Source organism: Channa argus, chromosome 7 (genome assembly GCF_033026475.1).
Source record: "Channa argus isolate prfri chromosome 7, Channa argus male v1.0, whole genome shotgun sequence".
Classification (NCBI taxonomy): Eukaryota; Metazoa; Chordata; class Actinopteri; order Anabantiformes; family Channidae; genus Channa; species Channa argus.
This window is the reverse complement of record NC_090203.1, coordinates 26,951,322-26,974,621: the sequence shown is the minus strand read 5'-3', so window position 1 is coordinate 26,974,621 and position 23,300 is coordinate 26,951,322. Positions and strand designations below refer to the sequence as shown.

At 39.0% G+C, this 23,300-nt stretch overlaps 2 protein-coding genes across 5 annotated transcripts in view; both read left to right on the top strand.

The window, feature by feature from the left end:
- fasn (fatty acid synthase) overlaps positions 1-14,601 on the top strand; it is a 35,088-nt gene extending 20,487 nt beyond the window's left edge. For 2 of the 4 annotated variants that reach the window (XM_067509155.1, XM_067509157.1), the window contains 20 exons: positions 64-465; positions 732-896; positions 1,092-1,207; positions 1,589-1,743; positions 2,056-2,259; positions 2,373-2,523; positions 3,185-3,363; positions 4,075-4,194; positions 4,792-4,914; positions 5,252-5,475; positions 5,638-5,818; positions 7,165-7,316; positions 7,539-7,630; positions 7,717-8,111; positions 8,517-8,708; positions 9,672-9,899; positions 10,105-10,316; positions 10,578-10,676; positions 11,184-11,435; positions 12,022-14,601. In XM_067509155.1, the coding sequence (XP_067365256.1) occupies positions 64-465; positions 732-896; positions 1,092-1,207; positions 1,589-1,743; positions 2,056-2,259; positions 2,373-2,523; positions 3,185-3,363; positions 4,075-4,194; positions 4,792-4,914; positions 5,252-5,475; positions 5,638-5,818; positions 7,165-7,316; positions 7,539-7,630; positions 7,717-8,111; positions 8,517-8,708; positions 9,672-9,899; positions 10,105-10,316; positions 10,578-10,676; positions 11,184-11,435; positions 12,022-12,159 (3,780 nt within the window). In that variant the 3' untranslated portion in view covers positions 12,160-14,601. Of the gene's footprint in view, positions 1-63; positions 466-731; positions 897-1,091; positions 1,208-1,588; positions 1,744-2,055; positions 2,260-2,372; positions 2,524-3,184; positions 3,364-4,074; positions 4,195-4,791; positions 4,915-5,251; positions 5,476-5,637; positions 5,819-7,164; positions 7,317-7,538; positions 7,631-7,716; positions 8,112-8,516; positions 8,709-9,671; positions 9,900-10,104; positions 10,317-10,577; positions 10,677-11,183; positions 11,436-12,021 lie in introns of those variants that run through there. The other 2 variants (XM_067509156.1, XR_010914771.1) reach the window with 2 other exon arrangements.
- A 1,616-nt stretch (positions 14,602-16,217) lies between these two features.
- On the top strand, positions 16,218-23,060 carry LOC137131026 (uncharacterized). Its single transcript, XM_067511796.1, has 6 exons — positions 16,218-16,523; positions 18,412-18,555; positions 19,316-20,321; positions 20,537-20,692; positions 21,658-21,750; positions 21,981-23,060. The coding sequence occupies exons 3-6, from the start codon at positions 20,268-20,270 to the stop codon at positions 22,287-22,289; spliced, it is 612 nt and encodes a 203-aa protein (XP_067367897.1). The 5' UTR covers positions 16,218-16,523; positions 18,412-18,555; positions 19,316-20,267; the 3' UTR covers positions 22,290-23,060.
- Positions 23,061-23,300: the final 240 nt, after the last annotated feature.

The window sequence follows — 23,300 nt, the reverse complement described above, 5'->3', positions numbered from 1 at the left end:
GAAAGAAACTCAGCAGTTTACTTATTAGTTTTTAACTCTTGTCATCTCTCCATTTTATGCCAGGCTCTGTCAGATGATGGCCAACTCTTCTCTCGTGTAGTACCCCTCCTCAACATCCAGCCCATGCTACAAGTGGACTACACTGCTACAGCAAACAACCTGGATCTTCTGAGCCCCCATCAGGCCACCCTGGAAGACCTAGGGATCTCGTCTGCTCAGTGGGACCCGTTAGTGGGCCCAGCTCCTGGAGGCCTGGTAGGAGGAGCAGACCTTGTGGTTTGCAACCATGCCTGGGGCCCTCTAAGTGTGGATCCTGCCCTGCTTATGGCAAATCTGTCGTCTGGAGCCAAACAAGGGGGCTTTGTTCTCTTCCACACCCTCCTGAAGGGAGAATCTCTGGGGGAAGCAGTGTCCTTCCTCTCTAGCACCACACAGAGCAGCAGCCAAAGAGGTCTACTTACACAGGTTGGGGAGACTTTTTCACCTGTCTGTAAGCTTTTTGTCCATCCTATAAATTTCACAGAACCTCGCGTACATTAACTAGTTGCTCATTTTGCATTATTAGCATAATTAATGAACCCAACTTTTTCAAAGCTCAAAGAATTTTACATCTTCTCATTTCCAATTCTAATTTAAGTTAGCTGTAAAATGTTCTAGAAGATGCTAACATCACGTTGAGCGTAAGAGCTTGCGATGATATTTTGCCTGTAATTTCTCTCCCATCTTGCCAGGCTGAGTGGGAGAAAGTGTTCTCTGAGGCATCTCTGAACCTGGTGGCCGTCAGGAAGTCTTTTTATGGCTTGGCTCTCTTTCTCTGTCGCTGTCAGTGTCCAGCAAAACAGCCCATCTTCCTACCTGTGGACAGCACTAACTACAAGTGGGTGGAGAAACTCAAGGTGTGTTCCCTGTCTTTCAGTTTGTGTGTCCAGCTGTTTTTATGAAATATGCCATTTCACAAAAAGGATGATTGTTTGTGTGCTAACATTTACACTGAAAGTATGACATGATACAGTGTCCCTGCTACTTTGGTCATCACTGTCAAACATGAGATGAGTCCTAATTTCAAGTAACTGTGTGGATCTTTGTGGCAGGTCAAAATGGCAGATTCATCAGACTGTCCAGTGTGGTTGACCTCCTCACAGGCCAGCTGTGGCATCGTGGGGATGGTTAACTGTCTACGTCAGGAGCCAGGTGGCGACCGAATACGGTAAACACATCCTCTATCCTACCAGAATAGTGAACATACAGTCAGTCTCCACTGTGATACAATATTTCCAATACCTATACACAATGCAGAACATTATTGAATCGTGTGTTTGCTGTGTTAGTTCTGCACTCACATTTTGGTGTTTGCAGGTTTGAGCAAATACGTACTACTAATACTTGTCTTTAATAATAATAATAATAATAATAATAATAATGTTAACATCACATAAGGCTTATTCATTAGTTAACATTTTGTGTGTATGAATTGTTGCATAGTCTCACTGTATGGATATGCTCTCACATGTTGGTCAGGGTGATTGTATTTGTGGTTTCCATTTTAATGTACTTTTTCTGTTTTGTTTTTTTTCCTGCTTGTGAACAGGTGTGCGTTTGTGTCCAATCTAAATGGGTCTTCAGCCGCTCCAGTCCTCCAGCCGACCCATAAGTCCATGCAGTCGGTACTGGAGGGGAATCTGGTTATGAATGTGTTCAGAGACGGTCACTGGGGCGTCTTCAGACACCAGCTCATCAGTCACGGTCCCAAACAATTTCAATATGTTCTTCTATTTAGACTTAAGCTTTTGTGGTTCTGCTATCTATTCACAACCATCATGTCAGACGAGTTTATGGTAGAGCAGTACACAATTAGTGAGCTAAAGTAAAACCTTTATGTACATGTACACATGGGAGTAGAATGTTAATAAGCAGATGAAAACTTTTTGTGGATTGTGGAGCATTTTATCTAGATCAGATTCGTTTGTATAACCTGTTCTGCTCTCAGAATGTTGGATGTGACTATGGCTTACACTTCTATTCATGCATTTGTCTACGGATCTTTTTGGACGCCAGATCAAAATGAAGAATTGACAGAGCACGCTTACGTCAATGTGTTGACTCGAGGGGATCTGTCTTCACTGCGGTGGATTGCCTCCCCACTCCGCCATTATGTGGCCAGCAACCCCAATGTGCAACTGTGTCGCGTCTGTTACAGCTCACTCAACTTCAGAGACATTATGCTGGCTACTGGCAAACTGCCACCAGATGCTATTCCAGGTGTGTGTAAAACCACTGTTACAAAAATTGTAATAAAATATAAAGACGTCAAATGTACAGTATGTCAAGCAAACATAGCCTGAAATATTTCCTGTTCGTGGTACTTGATGTAGGAGACCTAGCTATGCAGCAGTGCATGCTGGGCATGGAGTTTTCTGGTTATGATCCAACTGGTCAATGTGTGATGGGGCTGCTACCGGCCAAAGGCCTGGCAACAAGTGTGGATGCTGACAAAAGGTTCCTCTGGGATGTTCCCCCCAGCTGGTCAGTGTCACATTTTTAAGTATGTGTGAATCTGTATGTGTATATATGTTTGTGTGTGCATGTTAAAGTCAGAACACAGTCGGTATATCTGGTAAAATGACTGCACCCAGCATTAGTCTGAGATCTTATGTGCAAATACTAGGATTTCCGCGTAAAATATGTTAAAAAGCTTCTGTTCTGTTTAACTTCTCTTTTGTCACTTTTCTGACCTGAACAATCAGATCAGAGATCTCTCAGACTTAAATGAGAACAGAACATTGATGGTGATGGGGTGGAGGAGATTGATGCTGTGATGACTGGAATGACAGCAGGAAGAGACAGCGTAGTTAAGATGGTTTAAAGGTTGTTGGGTATAGAAGAAGCTTAGATAATAGAAATGCTCAGACACAGGACCCAGTAAAGCAGTTTGCATTATATCGAGCAGGTGGTCACACGGAGTGACTGATATTCTTTAAATGTTGTGCTGACATAGAAGAAGATGGAGAGGGGTTTACAGAGAGCAGGTCATTGATGACGATTATGAGAGCAGATTTAGTGCTGAGTAATTTAACATTTTCTAAAATGTTACTTAACATCAACCTAGTTTTCTGTGTTCTCAAAATAGCAAAAGTATATATTTAAAATTTTCAAATAATACTTCTTATATACTCTGTGCGTACAGGACTCTGGAGCAGGCAGCCTCTGTGCCCGTGGTCTATGCCACAGCTTACTACTCTCTGGTGGTGCGTGGCAGGCTTCGCCCTGGAGAAACTGTTCTCATTCACTCAGGCTCGGGTGGTGTCGGCCAAGCCGCCATTGCCATAGCTCTCAGCAAGAAATGTAAAGTTTTCACCACAGTCGGTTAGTATTTATTTATTTATTTCATATCTACGGCCATTTCTACAGTCGAAGAAAGCGTGTGAATGTTTATAACAATGAAATATTATTGATTAATTGTGTAATATCACACACACACACACACACACACACACACACACACACACACACACACACACACACTCGTACAACCTGAGCTTAACACACATTCATCACTCATCTCAATTCATTCCGCCATCCTTTATTTATTTATTTATTTATTATTATTATTATTCTACACTTAACTGCATTGCACTGTTTACATGTTGCACATTTAACTGCACTAACTGTTTACATGCTGCTTTTTGCACCTTTAGCACATTTGACTGTACTGTAAAATCGAAGTATACAGTAGGTTTACTGGTTGGCACCGTCTTAGGTTCTGTGTCCTGTCCTGTGTTGTTCTGTGTTGTCTGTCTACACTGTCTGTCTGTACTGTTTTTCGTCTGCACTGTTTGCAATAGGTTGAACTCGATGCACTTAACATAGCTTGTGTTGTTTTGTAGCACCTTGGTTCTGGAGGAACGTTATCTCGTTTCCACTGTGTATAGTAGAAATGACAATAAAAGACACTTGACTTGACTAATATTTGTTTAGTGTAGTATTGTGGAGGCCAGTTTAAAAACTCGTAAATTATGGCTTAATAATGTACAGCATAGCTTTTAACCTTAACTTTTTTGTGTGTTGTATCACTAGGCTCAACAGAGAAGCGGACCTACCTACAAGAGAGGTTCCCTCAGCTTTCAGCAGAGTCCTTCGCTAACTCTAGAGACACCTCTTTTGAACAGCACATTTTGCTCCACACACAAGGCAAAGGTCAGATATTTCCTAGTGTCAAAGCAAAGTCTATTTATTTCTGTCACACACCTGAAATGCAGCCAACAAGGTTACATGCAAGGTATTGCACTAATTCCAAGTCCGTGTTTCCTTAGTTATGGAATTAGAGGCTCCCAAAACACATTTTGGTAGCTCGGAGTTTAAAGTCAAGCTTTTTCAAGATATTTCTATTCAGATATCTTGTATTTAGATTCACACTTTCAACCAGCAGCATCTCTCCATCATAATCTCTCAGTTTTAGTATGAAATGTAACATAAATAATTACAGTGCTAACTGTGTGAGTATGTGCATGAATTCATTACTGTTTATCTTTGCTTCGGTAATATATGACCAACACTATATTAGCTGTCGCTACGACCACGGGCCTGACTGGAGCTAAAGACGCCACATTATTGCTTAAAGATAAATATCTGAAGATCAAACAAAAAATTAGATCTATTTCCTACAATCACTGGATTTTTTTGCGTTGGTTGGCTATATACATAGACACAGGATATATTTCTATTGGACCTATTTTGGAATCAGTGTAGTGGCATATTTTCTAACCCACATAGTGTTTTGTATGTGTGTTTCAGGTGTGGATTTGGTGCTGAACTCTCTGTCTGAAGAGAAACTGCAGGCTAGTATTCGTTGCTTAGCAAGACATGGACGATTCCTGGAAATCGGCAAATTCGATCTGTCCAACAACTCTCCACTGGGTGAGTGGAAACCTTACACACTTGCCATTACATTTCTGCTTGTTTAAAATCTAGCTGTAGTAGAATAAACAATAGAATATTTCTGGGTGAAATATTACTGCTAAATTGTCTTCATTTCAAAATTTTATTTCTAATCGAGTACAGTAATTGACATTAGCTTAGATGAAATTAACATGGTGTGTTAGTAAAGTGTCTGAACTTCATTCTTCTGTACAATGCCACAGCTAACAAAAGTGCTGTCGTGTGAGTTGATTGCAGGTTTTCTCGAATGATGGCTTGAATCATTTTGATGGAGACAGTACCTAACACTGTCATGATGTTGTTGTGATGTCTCCAGGAATGGCTCTCTTCCTGAAGAATGTAGCTTTCCATGGTATCCTGCTGGATGCTCTGTTTGAAGAAGGCAATCGGGAGTGGGAGGAGGTGTCCCAGCTGCTAAAGGAAGGCATTATGGAGGGTGTGGTTGAGCCTCTGAAGACCACAGTGTTTCAGAGGGACCAAGTTGAAGAAGCATTCAGATACATGGCTCAGGGGAAGCACATTGGGAAGGTTCTCCTGCAGGTTAGGATATTACTATATCAAAGACATGAAAGGCTGCTTATATGTCACGAGAAAGCTGAATAATTTTGTAACACAAATGTCTATTTCCACAAAAAAAATGATGATTATAGCTGAATAATACTGCATACTACGACTCCTTTACTGGGTGTTCTGTCCACACAGGTAGCAGCTCAGCCCACTTCCCCTTCGCCTCTTCCAGCCATATGTCGCACTTTCTGCCTTGGCTCCCACTCCTACATAATTACTGGTGGACTGGGAGGCTTTGGTCTGGAACTTGCTCAGTGGCTGATGGAAAGAGGAGCCTGCAAACTGGTGCTAACTTCCAGATCAGGCATCAGGAATGGTAATACGCCAATACACAATACTCAGAGATTGCTGTGTGTGTGGTTCAGCTGCCCCATATAAGTGATGTTTTCTGTTAAAGTCCCAGTGAAACATTGGTTAGACTTCAGCTCCATTACCATATTTCTGTGAAACAGAAAATATAGGCAGGTTGGGGCAACTGTGGTGAAGGAGGTAGTGCAGTCATCCATCAATCACACAGTTGTTGCTTTCATCCCCGTCACAGTGTCCTTGAGCAAGACACTGAACCCCAACTTAGTTGCTCCCGGTGAGTGTTGGCCAGCTGCATCACAGCTCTCCCATCGGTGTGTGTGTGTGTGTGAATGGGTGAATAAGAAGCAGTGTAAAGTGCTTTGAGTGCCAATAGGTATAAAAGCTCTATATAAGTGCAGTTCATTTTACCATTTACTAAGTACAGACCATTTAATTAACCTTGAACAGAAAACTGTGTGCACTGAGGCAGTTTACTTTATTGTCCCAGATCCTTTCTGTAAACTGCATATTTTAACATTTAATTTGTCACTTAATTTTATTTCTATTTTCTACAGTATTCTGAGGAAATATATTTCCAACTATCTTTACCACAACATTACTACTGGTTGTTTTAATAATGTCACGGAGGACAAAGGTCAGCATGGTCACTCTGAACAGTCTGCAGCTACACAGCACAACACACAGTTAGTCTTATAAAGAAATGTTTTAATCCTCCTAAGGATTAAGCAGATGATCTAACTTTTACTTAAACTCAAGTGATTATGATAATTCTGGCAAAACATGTACAGTAATTAATAAATAAGGGTCACAGATAGATCACTGTTGGTAAAAGTGTAGCTGATGTGAACCAGTTTATGAGCTGACAGGTTGTTAGATGATAAGTCAGCATTGATTAGTTTGTAATTAGGTTTAAAAAGCACCCGGTGATGATATGTTGTAGCTGATTGATAGTCAATGCACATGTTTTTACGGCTTTTGTGTGATGCCTGAAGGCAAAGTTTGGTTCAGATGTTACATTACGTGGTTTTGAGTTTGGTTTTCATGGGAACGTTTGAAGCTTGTAAAGATGGTTGTGCAGTTATGCATTTGTGAAATGTGTCCTAATAAAGAAACAATCTAAAACCTGCTAAACCGGATAAGGATAAGATAAAACATTCTCACAAGCCTGTGATTTCTGTTAACATCTAAAAAGCCTTTTATATTATGAAAGTTGAACATTTACAGACTTGGCCATCTAAGCATCGCAACACCGTGCGTTGACATTTATCCATTTAATTGAGTTATTGGCAGGTGTGAAGAATCTCAGACACCTGTCAGCTCTTTTCTAACTGAATTCTCTGTTACCGTTGTTAGGTTACCAGGCGAAGAGAGTGCGTGAATGGCAGAGTAAAGGTGTGGACGTGTTGGTGTCAACCTGCGATGTCAGCACGATGGAGGGGACGGAGCGTCTCGTGGCAGAGGCCTGCACACTGGGCCCTGTGGGCGGCATCTTCCACCTAGCTATGGTAACACACAGACATCGGTTCACCTTAAACAATGATAAAGACACACCAGAAAAATGCATGTGGAAATGAGAAGAAAAGCAAAGACTCATTTATATCTCAGTGACTGTTGAATGGATTGCAGTGAAACTTCAAGCATGCTGCTCACATTCAGGATTTAAATATTGTTGTATAATTGTTAATGGTAATTTTTTAATTGATATGTCATGTCACTGTCATTATCAGGTATTGAAAGATGGCATGTTGGAGAATCTGACTTCTCAGCTATTCATTGATGTTAACCGACCTAAACACGACGGCATCATAAACCTGGACCAGTAAGACACACACTCACACTCAGTCATCTTTCTGCTTAAATAAAGGAACGTAAATTAGGTAGTAATGCCTTGCATTCACTTTCTAGAGTGACAAGAAAGTTGTGTCCAGACCTCAGCTACTTTGTGGCATTCTCCTCAGTCAGCTGTGGCCGTGGCAATGCTGGCCAAAGTAACTATGGATATGCCAACTCGGCTATGGAGCGTGTTTGTGAAAAGCGCCGCTATGATGGCCTACCAGGACTGGCAATTCAGTGGGGTGCAATAGGGGACGTGGGCGTGGTGTTGGAGACCATGGGTGGCAACGACACAGTGATTGGAGGCACCCTGCCACAGCGCATGTCATCCTGCATGGAGGTTCTTGACCTCTTCCTGTGCCAGCAAAAGCCAGTAATGTCTAGCTTTGTACTGGCGGAGAGGATGGTGGTAAAGAGTGAAGCAGGAAGCAAGAGAGACTTGGTAGATGCTGTAGCTCACATACTGGGTAAGAGTCAAGCCATTTGAAGATCACTTCTACCAGAAGGATGTTTATAAAGCACATGTTCTTCAAACTTGGATGAATGAATGGATGATGAAAAGATGAAGCCATATGTGACATATGTTGCAAATGATAACATATTGTGCCTTTGCAATCTCAAGTCTGAAAAGCATCATCAAGCATTATGAATATGAAACCATATGAAAAGCAGGGAAAAATGAGCTTTCAATAGAAATCAGAAGCTATCAGAGATAATCTGCTTGTTTATTATCAAAATGTTTACTTTTATGCAGCACCTAACCTAAATACACAGTAAAAATACTCATACTGAACTGATTTGAAAAAATTACTATTCTTATTTTTTCAAATAAATTGATCAGACAAAACATCCCTGTGCCTTTTTGCTTTCAGGTGTGCGGGATGTCAACAGCTTGAATGCAGATGCCTCACTAGCCGACTTGGGCCTGGACTCCTTGATGGGTGTGGAGGTTCGCCAAACTCTGGAGCGTGACTATGACATTGTCATGGCCATGAGGGAGATTCGACAGCTCACCATCAACAAGCTACGAGAGCTGGCCAATAGCAAACTAGAAGGATCAAAGGGTATTATTAAACTTTTATTTAAAAGTTAATGTTGCTAATTCTTGCTTAATTCTTTTTGATTTTTATATTCCTTTAATTTCTTAATGTACACACACTGGTACAAGTACCTATGCTGACGGAAAGAGGCCTAGTCTGAAGTTTTCCTCTACATTATGTGGACAGACGGGTGCATGCATGTCGTTTACCTGGGGAAGAGATTGTCCCTAGGAAGCAGGCTGATGATCTGTTGGAACTCTTTGGGTGCTAGCATTCATATGGATGTTACTATGACACACAGCACATACTGCAGACCAAGTGTGATGTTACCTGATGAAAGTGGCCTCTAGTGCAGGATAATGCAGCCAGCCACAGTTCAAATATTGTTGAGCATTGAAAAGAGTTCCAGGTGTTATCTTGGTCTCCTAATTACTCAGATGTCAGTCCAAACAGCAAAAACAAGTGTGAAACATGATAAATTGCCTGCAATCTTCCCGGTTCCCAAAGCACTTAACAATGTTGCTTAATATTTATACACATCCAGTCACACACAGACAGATGATGGGGAGCTGCCATGCAAGTTCTTACCCACTGGGAGAAACTTGCCCATTGACATTTCAACATATATAAAGATCCAAAACAGCACCTAAAGAACAAGTTCCTGACATCTTGGTGCCGTATAGCAGAGATTGCTGATTGTTTTGTGGCAGAAGAGCAATTTACATAAAAATAGAATAAGTGATTTAATGTTGACAACTAAAGAGCAGTTAGACATACTTTGGATAGATACAGTATCAAATGAGACTTAAGGTAAGAGGGGATATTTATATTAAGTATCGTGGGAGTTTCTGTTCTGTCAGATGCAGCTTGTGTTTTGAACTGCAGCATCCAACGTCAGACAAACACATTTATGCTCCTTTAGCGGCTCTTTTACCCGGAACAGAAAGAATATGACTTGTTTTGCTTTTGCCACTTCCACTTATCCAGGACCTTACCACACTGCAGCTAAGAAGGATGGCGTTCACTCTGTATTGGAGTCCGATCTCACCCAGATATTGGTCAATCCCACTGATCCCACAGTGACACCACTCAACAAGGTTCAGAGCCAGGAGAGACCGCTCTTCCTGGTCCATCCCATTGAAGGCTCAGTTGGTGCCTTCAAGACACTTACCTCCAAGCTTAGTGTGCCTTGCTATGGCCTGCAGTGTACTAAAGGTAACTGTTCATATAATGCCATCGCCAGAGAGATTTGTGGTAACATGGTAGCAAAGGATTTTGTATATCTAACAACATACCTAAAAAAAAAAAAAACATGGACCTTCAGGGTGAATATGAAGGGCTGCACTGAACTAAATACAATTCTATTAGAATTTCAATTAGAAGTCCAACCAAGCTCATCTACGTTATCCTCTTTCTCCAGCTGCTCCTCTGGACAGCATCCAGTCTCTGGCAGCCTACTATGTGAACTGTATCAGTCAGGTTCAGCCAGAAGGACCATATCGAATTGCTGGCTATTCCTTCGGTGCCTGTGTAGCATTTGAAATGTGCTCTCAGCTTCAGGCCCAGAATCGTCCTGTGGAGAACCTCTTTCTGTTTGATGGATCACACTCCTACGTAGCAGCCTACACACAGGTTAGAGAAAAAACACTCACTTATTTTACATGAATGTATTTTAATCTACATAAAAATTGTTTAAACAGCCAAACACGTGTGAAATTATTATTAAAAGCCATCCAATTTAATCATCCAATGAACATAGGAAATGAAAAAATAATATGAACTTGATCATATAGTTTGGGGACAAAGCCATGTTTCAAGGAAAGATGAAATTTGTAAAGTCAGTTAAAGCCTTGAACTTACTATCAATGAAATTACCTCATATCTGATTTCCAGAGCTACAGAGCCAAGCTTACACCAGGGAAAGAGTCTGAGGCCGAAACTGAAGCCCTGTGTGCCTTTATCCAGCAGTTCACAGGCACCGAGTACAACAAGGTATAAAGTCTCTGACACAGCATTCATATATGAGCTCTCTGTGTGCATGAACTCGGTGATGTACAGACAATTAGAAACTAGCATTTTAATACCTTGACTTCTAACCACACCTGATAATTTAGACCAACATAAATAACCTCTACACCTGATATTTTTTAGAATTGTTTCTATATTCAACCTCAGTCAAATATGCACAAAAAGTCTTTTTTTAATTAGGATAAACAGTTGAATAGATGGGAGACTGTGTCTTTCTTTTAATAGTTTTTAGCTTTTATTTGTTTTAATATTTGTTTGCTGAACAAAAGACTTTGTATAAAGATTAGATCATTTTAGTTTATACTTGAATATACGTCAGGGTAGATATGGAAAGAGCAGTATTATCTATTATTAAGGGAATTAATTAATGCATTTTTAAAGATAAAGTTATAATGAAGCATTTACATCCTCTCTGGTCGACCACCATCACTCAGCTCATGTCATTTCTGATTCCTCCATCCTGTCCTGCAGCTTCTGGAGACTCTTCTTCCATTGTCGGACCTGGATGCACGTGTCAGTGTAGCAGTGGACCTAATCACCTCCAGCCACAAGAACATCAGCCAAGACTTACTGCACTTTGCAGCCTCTACCTTCTACTACAAGCTTAAGGCTGCTGATAAGTATGTGCCTGCGACAAAATACCACGGCAGTGTGACACTTCTGCGTGCAAAAACCAGCAGTGAATACGAACAAAACTTAGGAGCTGACTACAAGCTCAGTGAGGTAAAAAACATTCATACAGTAATTGTATTTGCATGCTCATTTCAGGAGGATATTTTTAAGAGTTGAAGGACAATTTTACTAATTTTCTAAATTATTTGTGTTATGCACAATCTTTAACATTTAATCTTTTGTATTATACAGTCAATAATAATAATACAGTCTGTGTTCTTATTCATCTTTGCTACGTGACTTCCATAGTTCTCCAAAAACACATCAGCCAGACACACCTCCCCACCGGATGCCACATTTCTTCATTTGCTCAGTGTTGCCCAATATGCTCAAATTGGCATTTCCTTGTACCGTCCCCCAATCAACTGCACATGCGCAACATTTGACATGGAATTATGGACACATTCCAGACAAAATTGTCATGGTTTTCATAGCTGAAGAACCATCACCCAGAGGAGTAGTGTGTTTAGCTGATTACAATAGAGGTCTGTGCCACAGTCAAACAAGCTGATCCAGGCTGCAGAATAACAAGTGACATAATGTCAGCTGACTGCTCCCCTGCCAATGTGGGACTAAACAAACCTATTTTTTTAATCTCTTGCCATCTAATCGCTGACTGGTGTGTCTGTCTCTTTAGGTATGTGATGGCAAGGTGTCAGTCCACATTATCGAAGGCGACCACCGTACCTTTCTGGAGGGACATGGGGTGGAATCCATCAGTGACATCATCCTCAGTTCACTGGCAGAGCCCCGAGTCACACCGAGGGAGGGCTAGACCCCCGTGGTACCCTCCACTTCGCACTAATTCCACAACATTCCAAAAATATGTTGTTAATATTTGAATCAACTAATTTCACCTTGTGTAATATTTGTTCAGGTTGTGTAGAGTTATACAGTCCAGTGAGAATAATGCAGCCAGTCGTGTGGAATTTTGCCCCAAAATAGTAAAAGCACCTTATTAAATTTATTGCACCTTTTTTTGCTGATATGGTCATGATATGCTGCCAGTTTGTGCATTTTACAGGAAAGCACTTTCTTGCTCCCATTATCCTTCCATGTTAAATTTAGCATTTTTGGATTTTATTAGCGATACCAATAAGAAAACCAATTTTAACTCTTTTCTCTATGATATAAAGCTGCAGTGTGCAACATTTTACAATATTAATTCATAGAAATATGTTTTATAACTTTTCCTAACACCTAATGGTGAGGTGTTGTCAAAGCTACTGTGACAAAGAAGCACTGACACATGGAAAAGCCTCTGAGTGATCATCGCCCTTCAGACCAAACACAGAAGGTCCTGAGATACCAACCAGGTATTTGACACTGGATTGATTCTGAGTCTCGTGCTACAGCTAGTCAAAATCCCAAATGTTGCCTATTGTAGCTTTACCAGGCAACTATAACAAATATATCATCATTACTAGTAATAGAATACATTCTAATCATCAATAGATTAAAATGGGATAATGACTGACTGTTTACATAGGGGGACAATTCGACTAACAGTCTGTCTGCTGTCAAATCCGGCTCTTATGTAGAACTACGTGTGAAGGATGAGGCCTGTTTTTACAGTGATATCACTGAGTGGTGTTCTGCTCATTTGTTTTGTTCAGTCATCATTACCAGTTTGCCACCACGATGAATCTACTTCTGGCCTAATACAGCAAAATCTTACAATTTATTATTAGAAATATGTGGAGCACTTGGGGCATTTCCCCCAGATTTGTCTTTTTTTTTTTATTTATTTAGAAAAAAATTGCTTACTTATGGGTCATCATGTTATTTTTTTCATTATTTTTATCAGGCAAAGTAGCAGCTGTTTACGTTGTTATTCCTGTCAACTGATTCATTCAGACCAGACTGTGCTTAAATTATGGAACGCTATTAAAAATCTACTATAAAACTTCAAATTTCAGTCAGTGTTGGTGAAGTGCAGGTACAAACACAGTGTCTAATTAAAAAGGTTTTTCACATTGCTTAAGCGTGATATTGATTGGGTTCTACTGTACAACAGATGATTGTTACAGGACACAATGATTATTTCAAGTTCAGATTATTAAAAATTCAATGCCAACACAAAACAACTTGTTTAATATACCATGAGGTATAATAAATGTGTAAGTTACACCTAGTCATTGATATGAAATGGCTCAACCACCATGTTGACCAGAATATGCAGCACTTAAAAAAAAATAAGTGAAGATGATACAGGTGGGTGCAAAAGGTTGCATGCATTTTTTTTGTAAATGGCAAAATTAAAACAAAGTTGTTGGTTTTTCTTAATGTAAAGTGCATTCAGCTTGTACAAATGTTCCTTCATCAGAAATTAAAGATAATAAAGTTTAGTTCACTTATCAACAGGGATGCAAACCCTAAACCCAACATAATAATATTAATGCAAATTCAGCAGATACAAATGTTTTAACTTTTTCAACACAAGTTAAAAAAAGGTCAAGGAATTCATTTTTACAAAGTTTTCAAATGATGAAAAGATATCAGTGCAAAGGTTTGCTTTCAAATTTAACTTTAATTGATTTCTGATTAAGGAATATTTGTACTAAATGATTGATTGTGATTAAATATTCTGTTGATGAAAGAAATTCTTTGTTTTACTCTTTTTGCCATTTCGAAACACAGGATGCAAACTTTTGCATCTCACTGTTTCCAGGGCAGCACCTGACTTATAAGAAACTGTGAAACAAGAAACCTTAGTCTGATTAAACCTCAGTCTGAAGATCTTCCAGGCCAATGTTTCTCAGCTGAAAAACTTGATTGGCTGCAAAGAACTGATCAGCTTCTCCGCAGTGATGTAATTAATAGTTTTGGGAATAGCTTTGGTTGGTAATTGTCTCTTTAATTGTTGTATTGTTTCCCACTTCAGTTTTTAGTTTGTTAGGCACCAAAAAGCAAAAAGAGCTCATGCTGTAAGTGCTCTGAATCTGAGCAGTAGGGTTTCCCCTCTGTTCAGGTATCCTGTATGCTGTATACCCCTAGAGCTGTCTCTGACTCCTGGGATCTCATCATGTTTGAGAACCTCCAGCAAGTAGTCCAGTCCTACCTGACTTCTGATGCCTCTACTCTGGTTAATGAAGGGTCAGGCAGGCAAATGCAGTGATTGCAGAGAACAGGAGAAGGAAGGGACAGTGTTTGCTTCTTCTTTATATTGTAACATTGTTGTGTATTGTAATGACTAATAAAGGCCTCTCACTTTTCATTTCATGACTATTCTGTGTTTTCTTTATAAAGTCAACATGTTAAAGAAATATGTATCTAGATCTCCGTCGGGTTAACGTACACTTTTGGAGGTGATGGTTCAGGAAGTGCACAGGCTGCTTTTCTGCTTGTTTTAAAGAAACATTAATACTCAGTATACAAGTGAAGTCTTATTAAATTCATTAATAAACTGATTAAAACACAATAAATACAAAATATACATTTTCCCGCAACTAGCTGAAAATCATTGTATCTTTTGCATTCACCAGAATCCCAGAGCGCTTATGGGAGCAAGATATTTTGAATTGAACCTGCAGCAGTTTCCTCTTCCTTCACCAGAGACAAGCAGCAGCTGCTGCATACACCTACAATCTCAGGCAGACATCTTCACCAGGACCCTCCACCCACAGTCTCTCCAGCTAATCCACATCCTCTACTTCCACTTACTTTCTATTCAACAGCCTCACTAAATTACCAACATGTCCACTTCCAAATGCAGATTCCTAAAGACATCTGTATCATGACCTCTAACCCCTGCCTCAACATACTGCTTCTCCAAGCAACCTGCAGCCATTGCCTCCTCCCACAGCCTTTATGAAAGACGTTTTCTGCTCTCAGCTGTATTTCTGGCAGACATCTACAATAGAAGCCTAAACCTACAGTCTCTCCAGGTAATACACAGCCTCTGATTCCACTTACTTTCTGTTCAATAGCCTCTCTAACTGACCTGCATGTCCACTTCTACGTGTAGATTCTTACAGATGTCTGTCCTTTATTACATACCTCAACATAAGCCAAGAAACCTGCAGCTTATGCGTCTAGTGATTCTGACTGAGAATCTGACTGATACCAAAACAAACTTAACATTTAACAGTGTAATTTCTTAATCTCAGGGCAGGAAACTGTCTCAAAATGCTATAACACCAAACCTTCTTCTCCTTCTTTTCCTTTGGGCTGTGCAGTGAATCATGTGCCTCCATCTAACTCTGTCCTCAGCATCCTCTCACTCTCCAAGATCTTGTTAAACAAACTAGTCAGAAACTCTACTGCCACCTCTCCTAGACACTTCCATACCTCCACAGGTTTGTCATTAGGACCAACTGCCTTTCCACTCTTCATCCTCTTCAACGTTCTCCTCACTTCACTCTTACTAATCTTTGCTACTTCCTGCTCCACACCTGTCACCTCTTCTACTCTTTGTTCTCTTTCATTTTCCTCATTCATCAACTCTTCAAAGTTCTCCTTCCATCTTCCCATCACACTCCTGGCACCTGTCAATACATTTCCATCCTTATCTTTAATCACACTAACCTGCTGCACATCCTTCCCATCTCTATCTCTTTGTCTGGCCAACCTGTACAAATCCACCTCTCCCTCTTTAGTGTCCAACCTAACATACAAGTCCTCATATGCTCTTTGTTTGGCCTTTGCCACCTCTACCTTCACCTTACGCTGTATCTCCCTGTACTCCTGTCTACTCTCTTCAGTCCTCTCAGTGTCCCACTTCTTCTTAGCTAACCTCTTTCTCTGTATACACTCCTGAACTTCCTCGTTCCACCACGTCTCCTTGTCCACTTTCCTCTTTCCAGATGACACACCGAGTACCCTCCTACACTGAAAAAAGTGAAACAGCTTTGTCATTCATTTAAAGTATGTTTCTACACTGAATTGATCCAAATTTTTTATTTTTCCATTTGAACTTGTTTTTCTAATTCGCTTCAAAGTAACCAGCACCAGTCCTGGTAAAACTTGCAGTGATTCCGTTTACTCAAAGGACATTTCTACTTCAGAGCAAAGGATTTACAAGTCACATGACCTCATGACGTAGCGCCAGCTCGCTTCGAAAGAATCTTTTGACCGCCATTATTTTTTCGCTCGCATGCAAAGAGAGTGTGCTGCACAAGAAAACTCCTGTTCAACAAGGTAAGATGTTAATCTTATTTTCAGACTTTAAGGTAAATAGCTTTTGCATTGTCAAATTTATGATAAGTGTCATGGACTACACACCAACTTCATATGCTGTACCTAACGGTGTGCTTGTTAGCCAGTATTAACTAGCTAAGCTCACGTTTAACTTTTCCCAAACCCATAAGAAAAGTTGGCAAAACTGCTAAACTAAACTTTATATTAGCTACATTTAGGTAATGCAGGCCAAAGATATCAAAAAAAATAGTTATGTGGTGAAAATACAATATAAATACTTGTGACATGCTAGCAGCATGCTTGTGGGCTACGGGGCTCATCTTCGTGTGTAACCTTAAGAACTATACTGTTGGGCCATTTACTTGCGCTACCTGTATTATATTAGTATTTCATATGGTAACTTTTTTCGGGGGGGTTACCCGTGGTACTGTTTAAAGCCAGTGCTTATACTACTCCGTCTCAACCTGTGTTTGCCAGAGGGCGGGGGTTCCTCCGTCAGGTGCGCGCACACACACTCAGGTGGAGCCATGAAGGAGTGGAGGAGAGAGTCAATGTATGTGGATACTTTTTCTGAAGACAAATGTCGATATTATTTCAAGTGCTCTGTCTCTGGTGACTAGGAATCAATTTATTACAACTTACATTTCACCTCTTTACCATCGGTGAGGTTACGTTACAGTCGTAAAATGGCAGAGGTTAAACGTATTTTGCAGCCTGCCTGTGTTTGCGCCGAGCAGTGCTGTGAACCGCGGTCGGTCGAACGCAGCCGGCTTGGTGCAAATGCACTGTTCGGAAAAGCTGTCCGCCTGAACAGCTAATAGTCCAAGGTAACCCCGATAAGACCTGGCTGATTGAGAATCGTCACCGACATAAGACTTCTCGATGTGATAAGCACATTGCATGTCCTATGACGTGTTCACAATAAAAGCACAACGTTGTTTCGCTAGGGTAAAGCTTTTATTGTGAAGCAGCTACAGCACTTAAGGCTTGGTTTGTATTAGCAGTAACTTAACACAGCTCTTACTCGGCTGAAAACGATAAATATAAAATATGACTGACTCCTCAAATTACAATACAATACTCAAAAGCAGGCACACAGGAAGAAAATAGAATTAAGATAGGCTAAAAAAGGTATACAATTTACTCTCAACTAAGAAATGCAAAAACTAAACATGACACCTCACGTTTTTTTTTTTTAAAATTCATTTACCGTTGGAAGGCTTTTCCCTCAGGGACTACTGTTTAAGCCATACTTCACAATTTGGTAAGTCTAGAAATGCACAACCATAAACATGTACATGTAAATTTTAATAAGAAGTTATATAACCAAAATTAAAATACATTAAGTTATAGGACTAAACCTGATCATGAGCAGAGAATAATTAAGGTTAAATATGGAATAATGTTATTTATTTGACTTGATTGGATGGGGTACAAGAGTATGAAATTGGGAGGTAATATAGGTTCACATCAGTTTTATTTAAAAGTGAGAACTTAACAAGATTAGGAATACTGTAGCAGTGCAGTGTGCCTAGGTTGCCCTTGGTTTAGTCTGTAAAATGTCAGAAAATTGTGATAGCCATGCAATTGTCCTATAGCCCAATGTGACATCTTTTAAAATGTTCTTTGACTTGTGTTTTAATCAATCCTAAAGTCAAGAATGTTGGAAATGTTTGTTTAAAATAATAGGATTAATCACAAGTTAAAATAGTTTGGATGAATACTCTTTTGATCAACTAATGAATTACTCAACTGTTTCCTGCAGCTGTAGTGAGACAGACACGGGATTTTGAATGTTTAATAAATTTGCCAACAGTTTATTTCTAAAAAATTATAATTGATTCAGTTCAGATTCAGTTTAAAGATCAAATTCTTTGTTCTTTCCTAGTCTCCTGATGAATGTGGAAGTGCAAAGACTGTGGTACGTCACTTTCAAGAAGATCTGAGCTTCTTAAACATTACAGGCTTGAACACAGACACTATGGACGTCGCAATCCCTATCCATGCACCTATTTCAACTGTCCATGCACTTGTAAGACTTGGAATGCACTTTTGACTCATCTTTCAAGATGTATCATATCAATGTCTATTGTGTAGTTACAATCAACTTTAAAAAAATATTTTGAACACATAGCACAGCATCTAAAAAAACGAGACTGTTGATTGTGTGTTTGAAGGGTATTCATACAAAACAAATATTTATGGTTCATTTCGGACTCATAGAAGTAGAAAACATAAAGACTTCTCAGTAAATAACTTAAAGTCTGGAATACTTGAGAGACAGTGTTCAAGCGTTGGTCATTCCACTGACAGTCATTCTTCTGACACTATTGAGATTGAGTGTGAGGCATTAGATGATAATTTAAGAACAGATGAAGTGGCAGATTCTAGCTTTGATGTTCTGAATTCAAATGACTTGCCATGCAGTATTGAGCTCAAAGTTGCCTCGCTGTTATTGAAGCTAGAACATATTTTTCTTGTTCCTAGTGTAGCCATCAGTGAGCTTTTACAAGAATTTGACTATTTAATAAGTACTGCTTCTGTCCCTCTTATTTATCAAACTATATATCATATATCAAAGAATCAAACTAATTGATTATCAATTGTCTCATTCTTATAACAAGTATCTCATAATGGTACTTAAATACAGTACTCAAGTAAATGTATTTAATTACTTATCAGCTCTGAATTTGTAAATATAAATTAAACGTGGGTTATAGTTAAAAATATGCAATACAATTAATACTTGCATTAAAATTATTGTTTGTTTGTTTATTTATTTATTTTCCCAGATCCTTTGGATGTGCTGACATGGCAAAGAAAGGACCAGTGAAGTTGCGTGTTATTCTGAATCCTGATGATACCCAGAAGTTAATTCTGCCACAAGGAATTCCAGAGACAATGGAAGAGCTTATGAGTGAAGTCAGAAAAGTTTTTGGCTTAAGTGGGACTTTTAGGCTGCAGTACCAAGACTTTGGAGATGCACTAGTAAACCTGACAACAACTTCTGAGCTTGAGGATTTAGCCACTGTCAAGGTTATTCTGGTAACAGAAGACTCCAGGCAAACATTTGATCACTCTATCCATGATGAGTAAATTTTTGTTAATACAGATGACACAGAGCTTCTTTCCTCACCTTCTAGCTCAATTTCTATCAGAACACAAATGTGGCCAAGAGATTTTCCTATACCAACATTGTCCTATGACACTGAACTGCATCTAGAAAAGGGAAATGCAGCATACAGATCAAACATGACAAGGTTGGCACTTAGTTCAAAAATGAAATCAGATATTCTGGAAAAGGTAGCTGAAGAGATTTACAAGTTCAAAGCTTATCCAACAGATTCGGACTTTAGTGATGTTTCAGAAGCACTCATTAAGAAGCATCCATGCCTATCTGAACCTGGCTCATACAACGGCTGCTATGGGTGGAAACAGAGACTGAAAACCAAGATGGGCAACTACCGAACCCAACTTAAGGGCATTGGGTGTTTTGAGGTGCTTGCAAATTCACTAAAATCTAAACCTCTGGATGATGCATTGTCAGCAAAGAATGTAAAGAGACCAAGGCGAGGAGAGGCCAACCTCATTCCTGATATTCCAGTTGGAGAGACCCTAGGAAAATTGGAGGTTGAGAGACTTACACTTTTGAATGAAGTGAAGAAGCAAAACAATCGCATGGTGATAAAAGAGAAAATGGCCAAGATGTTTTAAATTCGAAGGCAAGAAATTGTCGGGAAGGAAATGGGAGTAGAGGAGTTAAAGGAGAGATGGCCGGCATTGTTTGGTGTGGATGAGGTAAGATGAAATGGTCAAAGACAAAAGGACTATTGTCATTTTGCAAAAGACTTTCAGAGTGTACTTAAGGTTACTGAAGTTTTACCAAGTAATTTTAAAATAACTAATAACTTAATTATAAGAATAGTTTAGTGGGTACCTGTACAAAGAATGTTGCTTTGGATGTCTACAGGATATTGTCGACAAACATCTTTTTTTTCTTCCTTTTTTTTAAGATCAATGCTGAATTTCTGAGAATTACAACAGTACCACTTCAAGCAAGATTCCTGGCTTCACTGGACAAGCACCACAACAAGCTCATAGAGATAATCAGAAAGAGAGGAGGGACTGTCAGAGAGAAGACCAGGGACATCCTTAAAGTTCTTGATCAGGTTTGTACTTGCTCAGTATATTGAAAAATTAGTTTCACAAGCATATTATCTATATACTCATATAACCCTTACAAAAGGTCTATGGGGAATGTTGGAAGTGAGACATAAAATGTCTACATATGTCCAGCACAGTACAGATTACAGTGCAGTTTATTTTATTCACGCATGTATCTTATTACAAGACTAATTTTTTTAAAGCCTTGGTGATTGCCACTGTACTATGTCTTCAGTGGCAATATGACAAAATGAACACTATGTGTAACAGTCTTGTACCGTGTTGGGAACCCACAGCCTGACAGGCAATGCACAAAATAAAGTTTGTTTGTTTGTTTGTTTTTTGTTTTTTTCCAAGCTTAAATTTTCAGGTACAATTCTCATTCTACGATTGTCAATGCAGTTGATTGACGGTTAATTGACCCATCTTCTCTCACTGTCTGTCTCACACACACACACACACACACACACAGACTGTACTGTGCCTGTCACTTGTATAATATGGTTACATTTATAAGAGTTGCTTGAGGAACCACCTAAAACTCTGTCCTTACACTCACTTGTGCATTTTCAGGTTAAATCGCTATATAGGACTTTATTTTATGGAGCATTACATGTCTATGGTTCAAAAGTGCATTTGTCAAAGTTGACAAAATGCTCAGAGTATGTCTTCTGACCCCTATCCACCACAACAATAAAACCACCAGGTGATGTTAATGCTGTAGATGATTGGTGTGTGTGTTTAATAAGGCTATGGGTAGTATGTTGGGTGAGGATTTTATTTAGAGATAAATGCAGGTAATGGGTCAGGTCCAGTACCGAGCTGTGCAATTATGGATTTGCAAAATTGGACCCTGATGACCCATCAGAGTCCTGGACCCCCCATGACTGTGATGTCTAATATTGTTATTTTTCAGGCTGCATATTTGAACTAATTATTACACATTGTGTTTGTGCATGCATGTACCTAGAGTCTGGATGTGAATCTAAGAAGAGAGTGTCTACTGAAGTGCCTCATTGTATACTTGGGAGAAAATGTGGATCAACTCATTAAGGAATATCTGGTAAGTTTTTTTTAATCAATCACTTTAGCAAAAATTAATGTATATCGATGTGGTTGAATGCAAACCAGTGTATTCTGCACTGTGATGCTGTGCATACACAACACAACTTCAACAAAGGATCACATTTTTGCACTTACAAAGAGAACATTAAGTAGTTGATTTTTACATTTTTACATCACACACTAATTCATCAGATAGAATAATTTGTCTAATGTCTTCTATTTTATTAGGTTGTTCAAAAGGATGAAGCTGAATCAGAACTTGAGAGGTGCACCATGGCAGTGTTTGTTCTCAGGGAGAAAGATGATCTTCTCCAGCCACCGCAGGAAATCGGGATTGTGATTGAAGGTGTGGAAGTCATTAATGAGTTGCCGTCAGTGTTACATGCATGCGCTATATTATTTGGCCTCATCTATGCACTAAACTTGAGTTATCCACCTGAGCTTAAATACACCTTTGAATCACTGCAGAAAGTTATCATGGAGGTTGAGCCAAAGAAAATGTCACGCAGAGTGTGCAGTTTGAGTGTCAAGCTCTAAGCATGAAATAAGTCATGACATTTGGATACATAAATTTTGTTCTGTTCTGTTGTAATGGCTGTATTCAAAATCAACATTTTCAGATAGTTGGAGGGGCTAGCAAATTTTAGATTTTACATTAGAGCTACAGTGTATAATTGAATGATAAATTTTGTAGCATTCTTGCTGATCTTAATTTCATTAACAAAATAGACAGGCCTTTATTATTTTTATCTAAAAAAGAAGATAAAAAATTAATTGCTCATACAGTGTTTTACCAGCAACAAAAAAAAAAAAGCCTTTTATTGACATTTCTCTTAACTTTGCTTTTGCAATATTTTAAATATCACTAATAGTCCCTAATAATTTCACAAAGAATTACCACAGTTGAACAGTTTTAGCAATTGTTTATACAGTTCTATGCAGATTGAAGTACACATCTCACGTTTTTTAACAATGGTGAGATGCACAAACTTGTTTTACTTCTCAAGTTTTAAGTAATGAAAACAGTTCTAGAAACGTATATTTCACTCCAAAGACCATAATTTACATCGTACCTTTTTATTTAATTTTTGTAAATTCCTTATTTATTTTTAATGAACAAATGTTTGTGTTAATGTTATATAATACACTTGTGTTTCTGGGTATAAATTTCACATCAGCACAGTTTTGTTTGTTTCCATATTTAAGTATTATTTTTCTTACTGAAATTTTGTTGAACACAGAAAAGCTGTTGTGTATACATACAGGCTAATAAATGTCTTTTGGAGGACAAAGTCTTTTCAGTGTGATTTTTGTTCAGCAGTAAAATACATTTATCTGTAATAAGTGTTATAGTTTCACCTCAAGAAAAAAACAGCTTCACTGTAATAGAAAATCTTTGGCTGTTCCAATGTTAAAAAGTCACAAAGCAGAATATTTAACGGTTTTGATCTACACAAATTAATCTGATGGCTTAGGTGGAAGTATATTTTTGATTTGAGTACGGACAAGATATTGATTTAGGTAATATAATAATTTTTAATTTATTAT

Coding starts and splice junctions, on each gene's coding strand:
- LOC137131026 (XM_067511796.1), top strand. CDS start 20,268: ATGGGAGTAGAGGAGTTAAAGGAGAGATGGCCGGCATTGTTTGGTGTG. Junction 20,322..20,536: donor CATTGTTTGGTGTGGATGAG/GTAAGATGAAAT, acceptor CTTTTTTTTAAG/ATCAATGCTGAATTTCTGAG. Junction 20,693..21,657: donor TCCTTAAAGTTCTTGATCAG/GTTTGTACTTGC, acceptor GCATGTACCTAG/AGTCTGGATGTGAATCTAAG.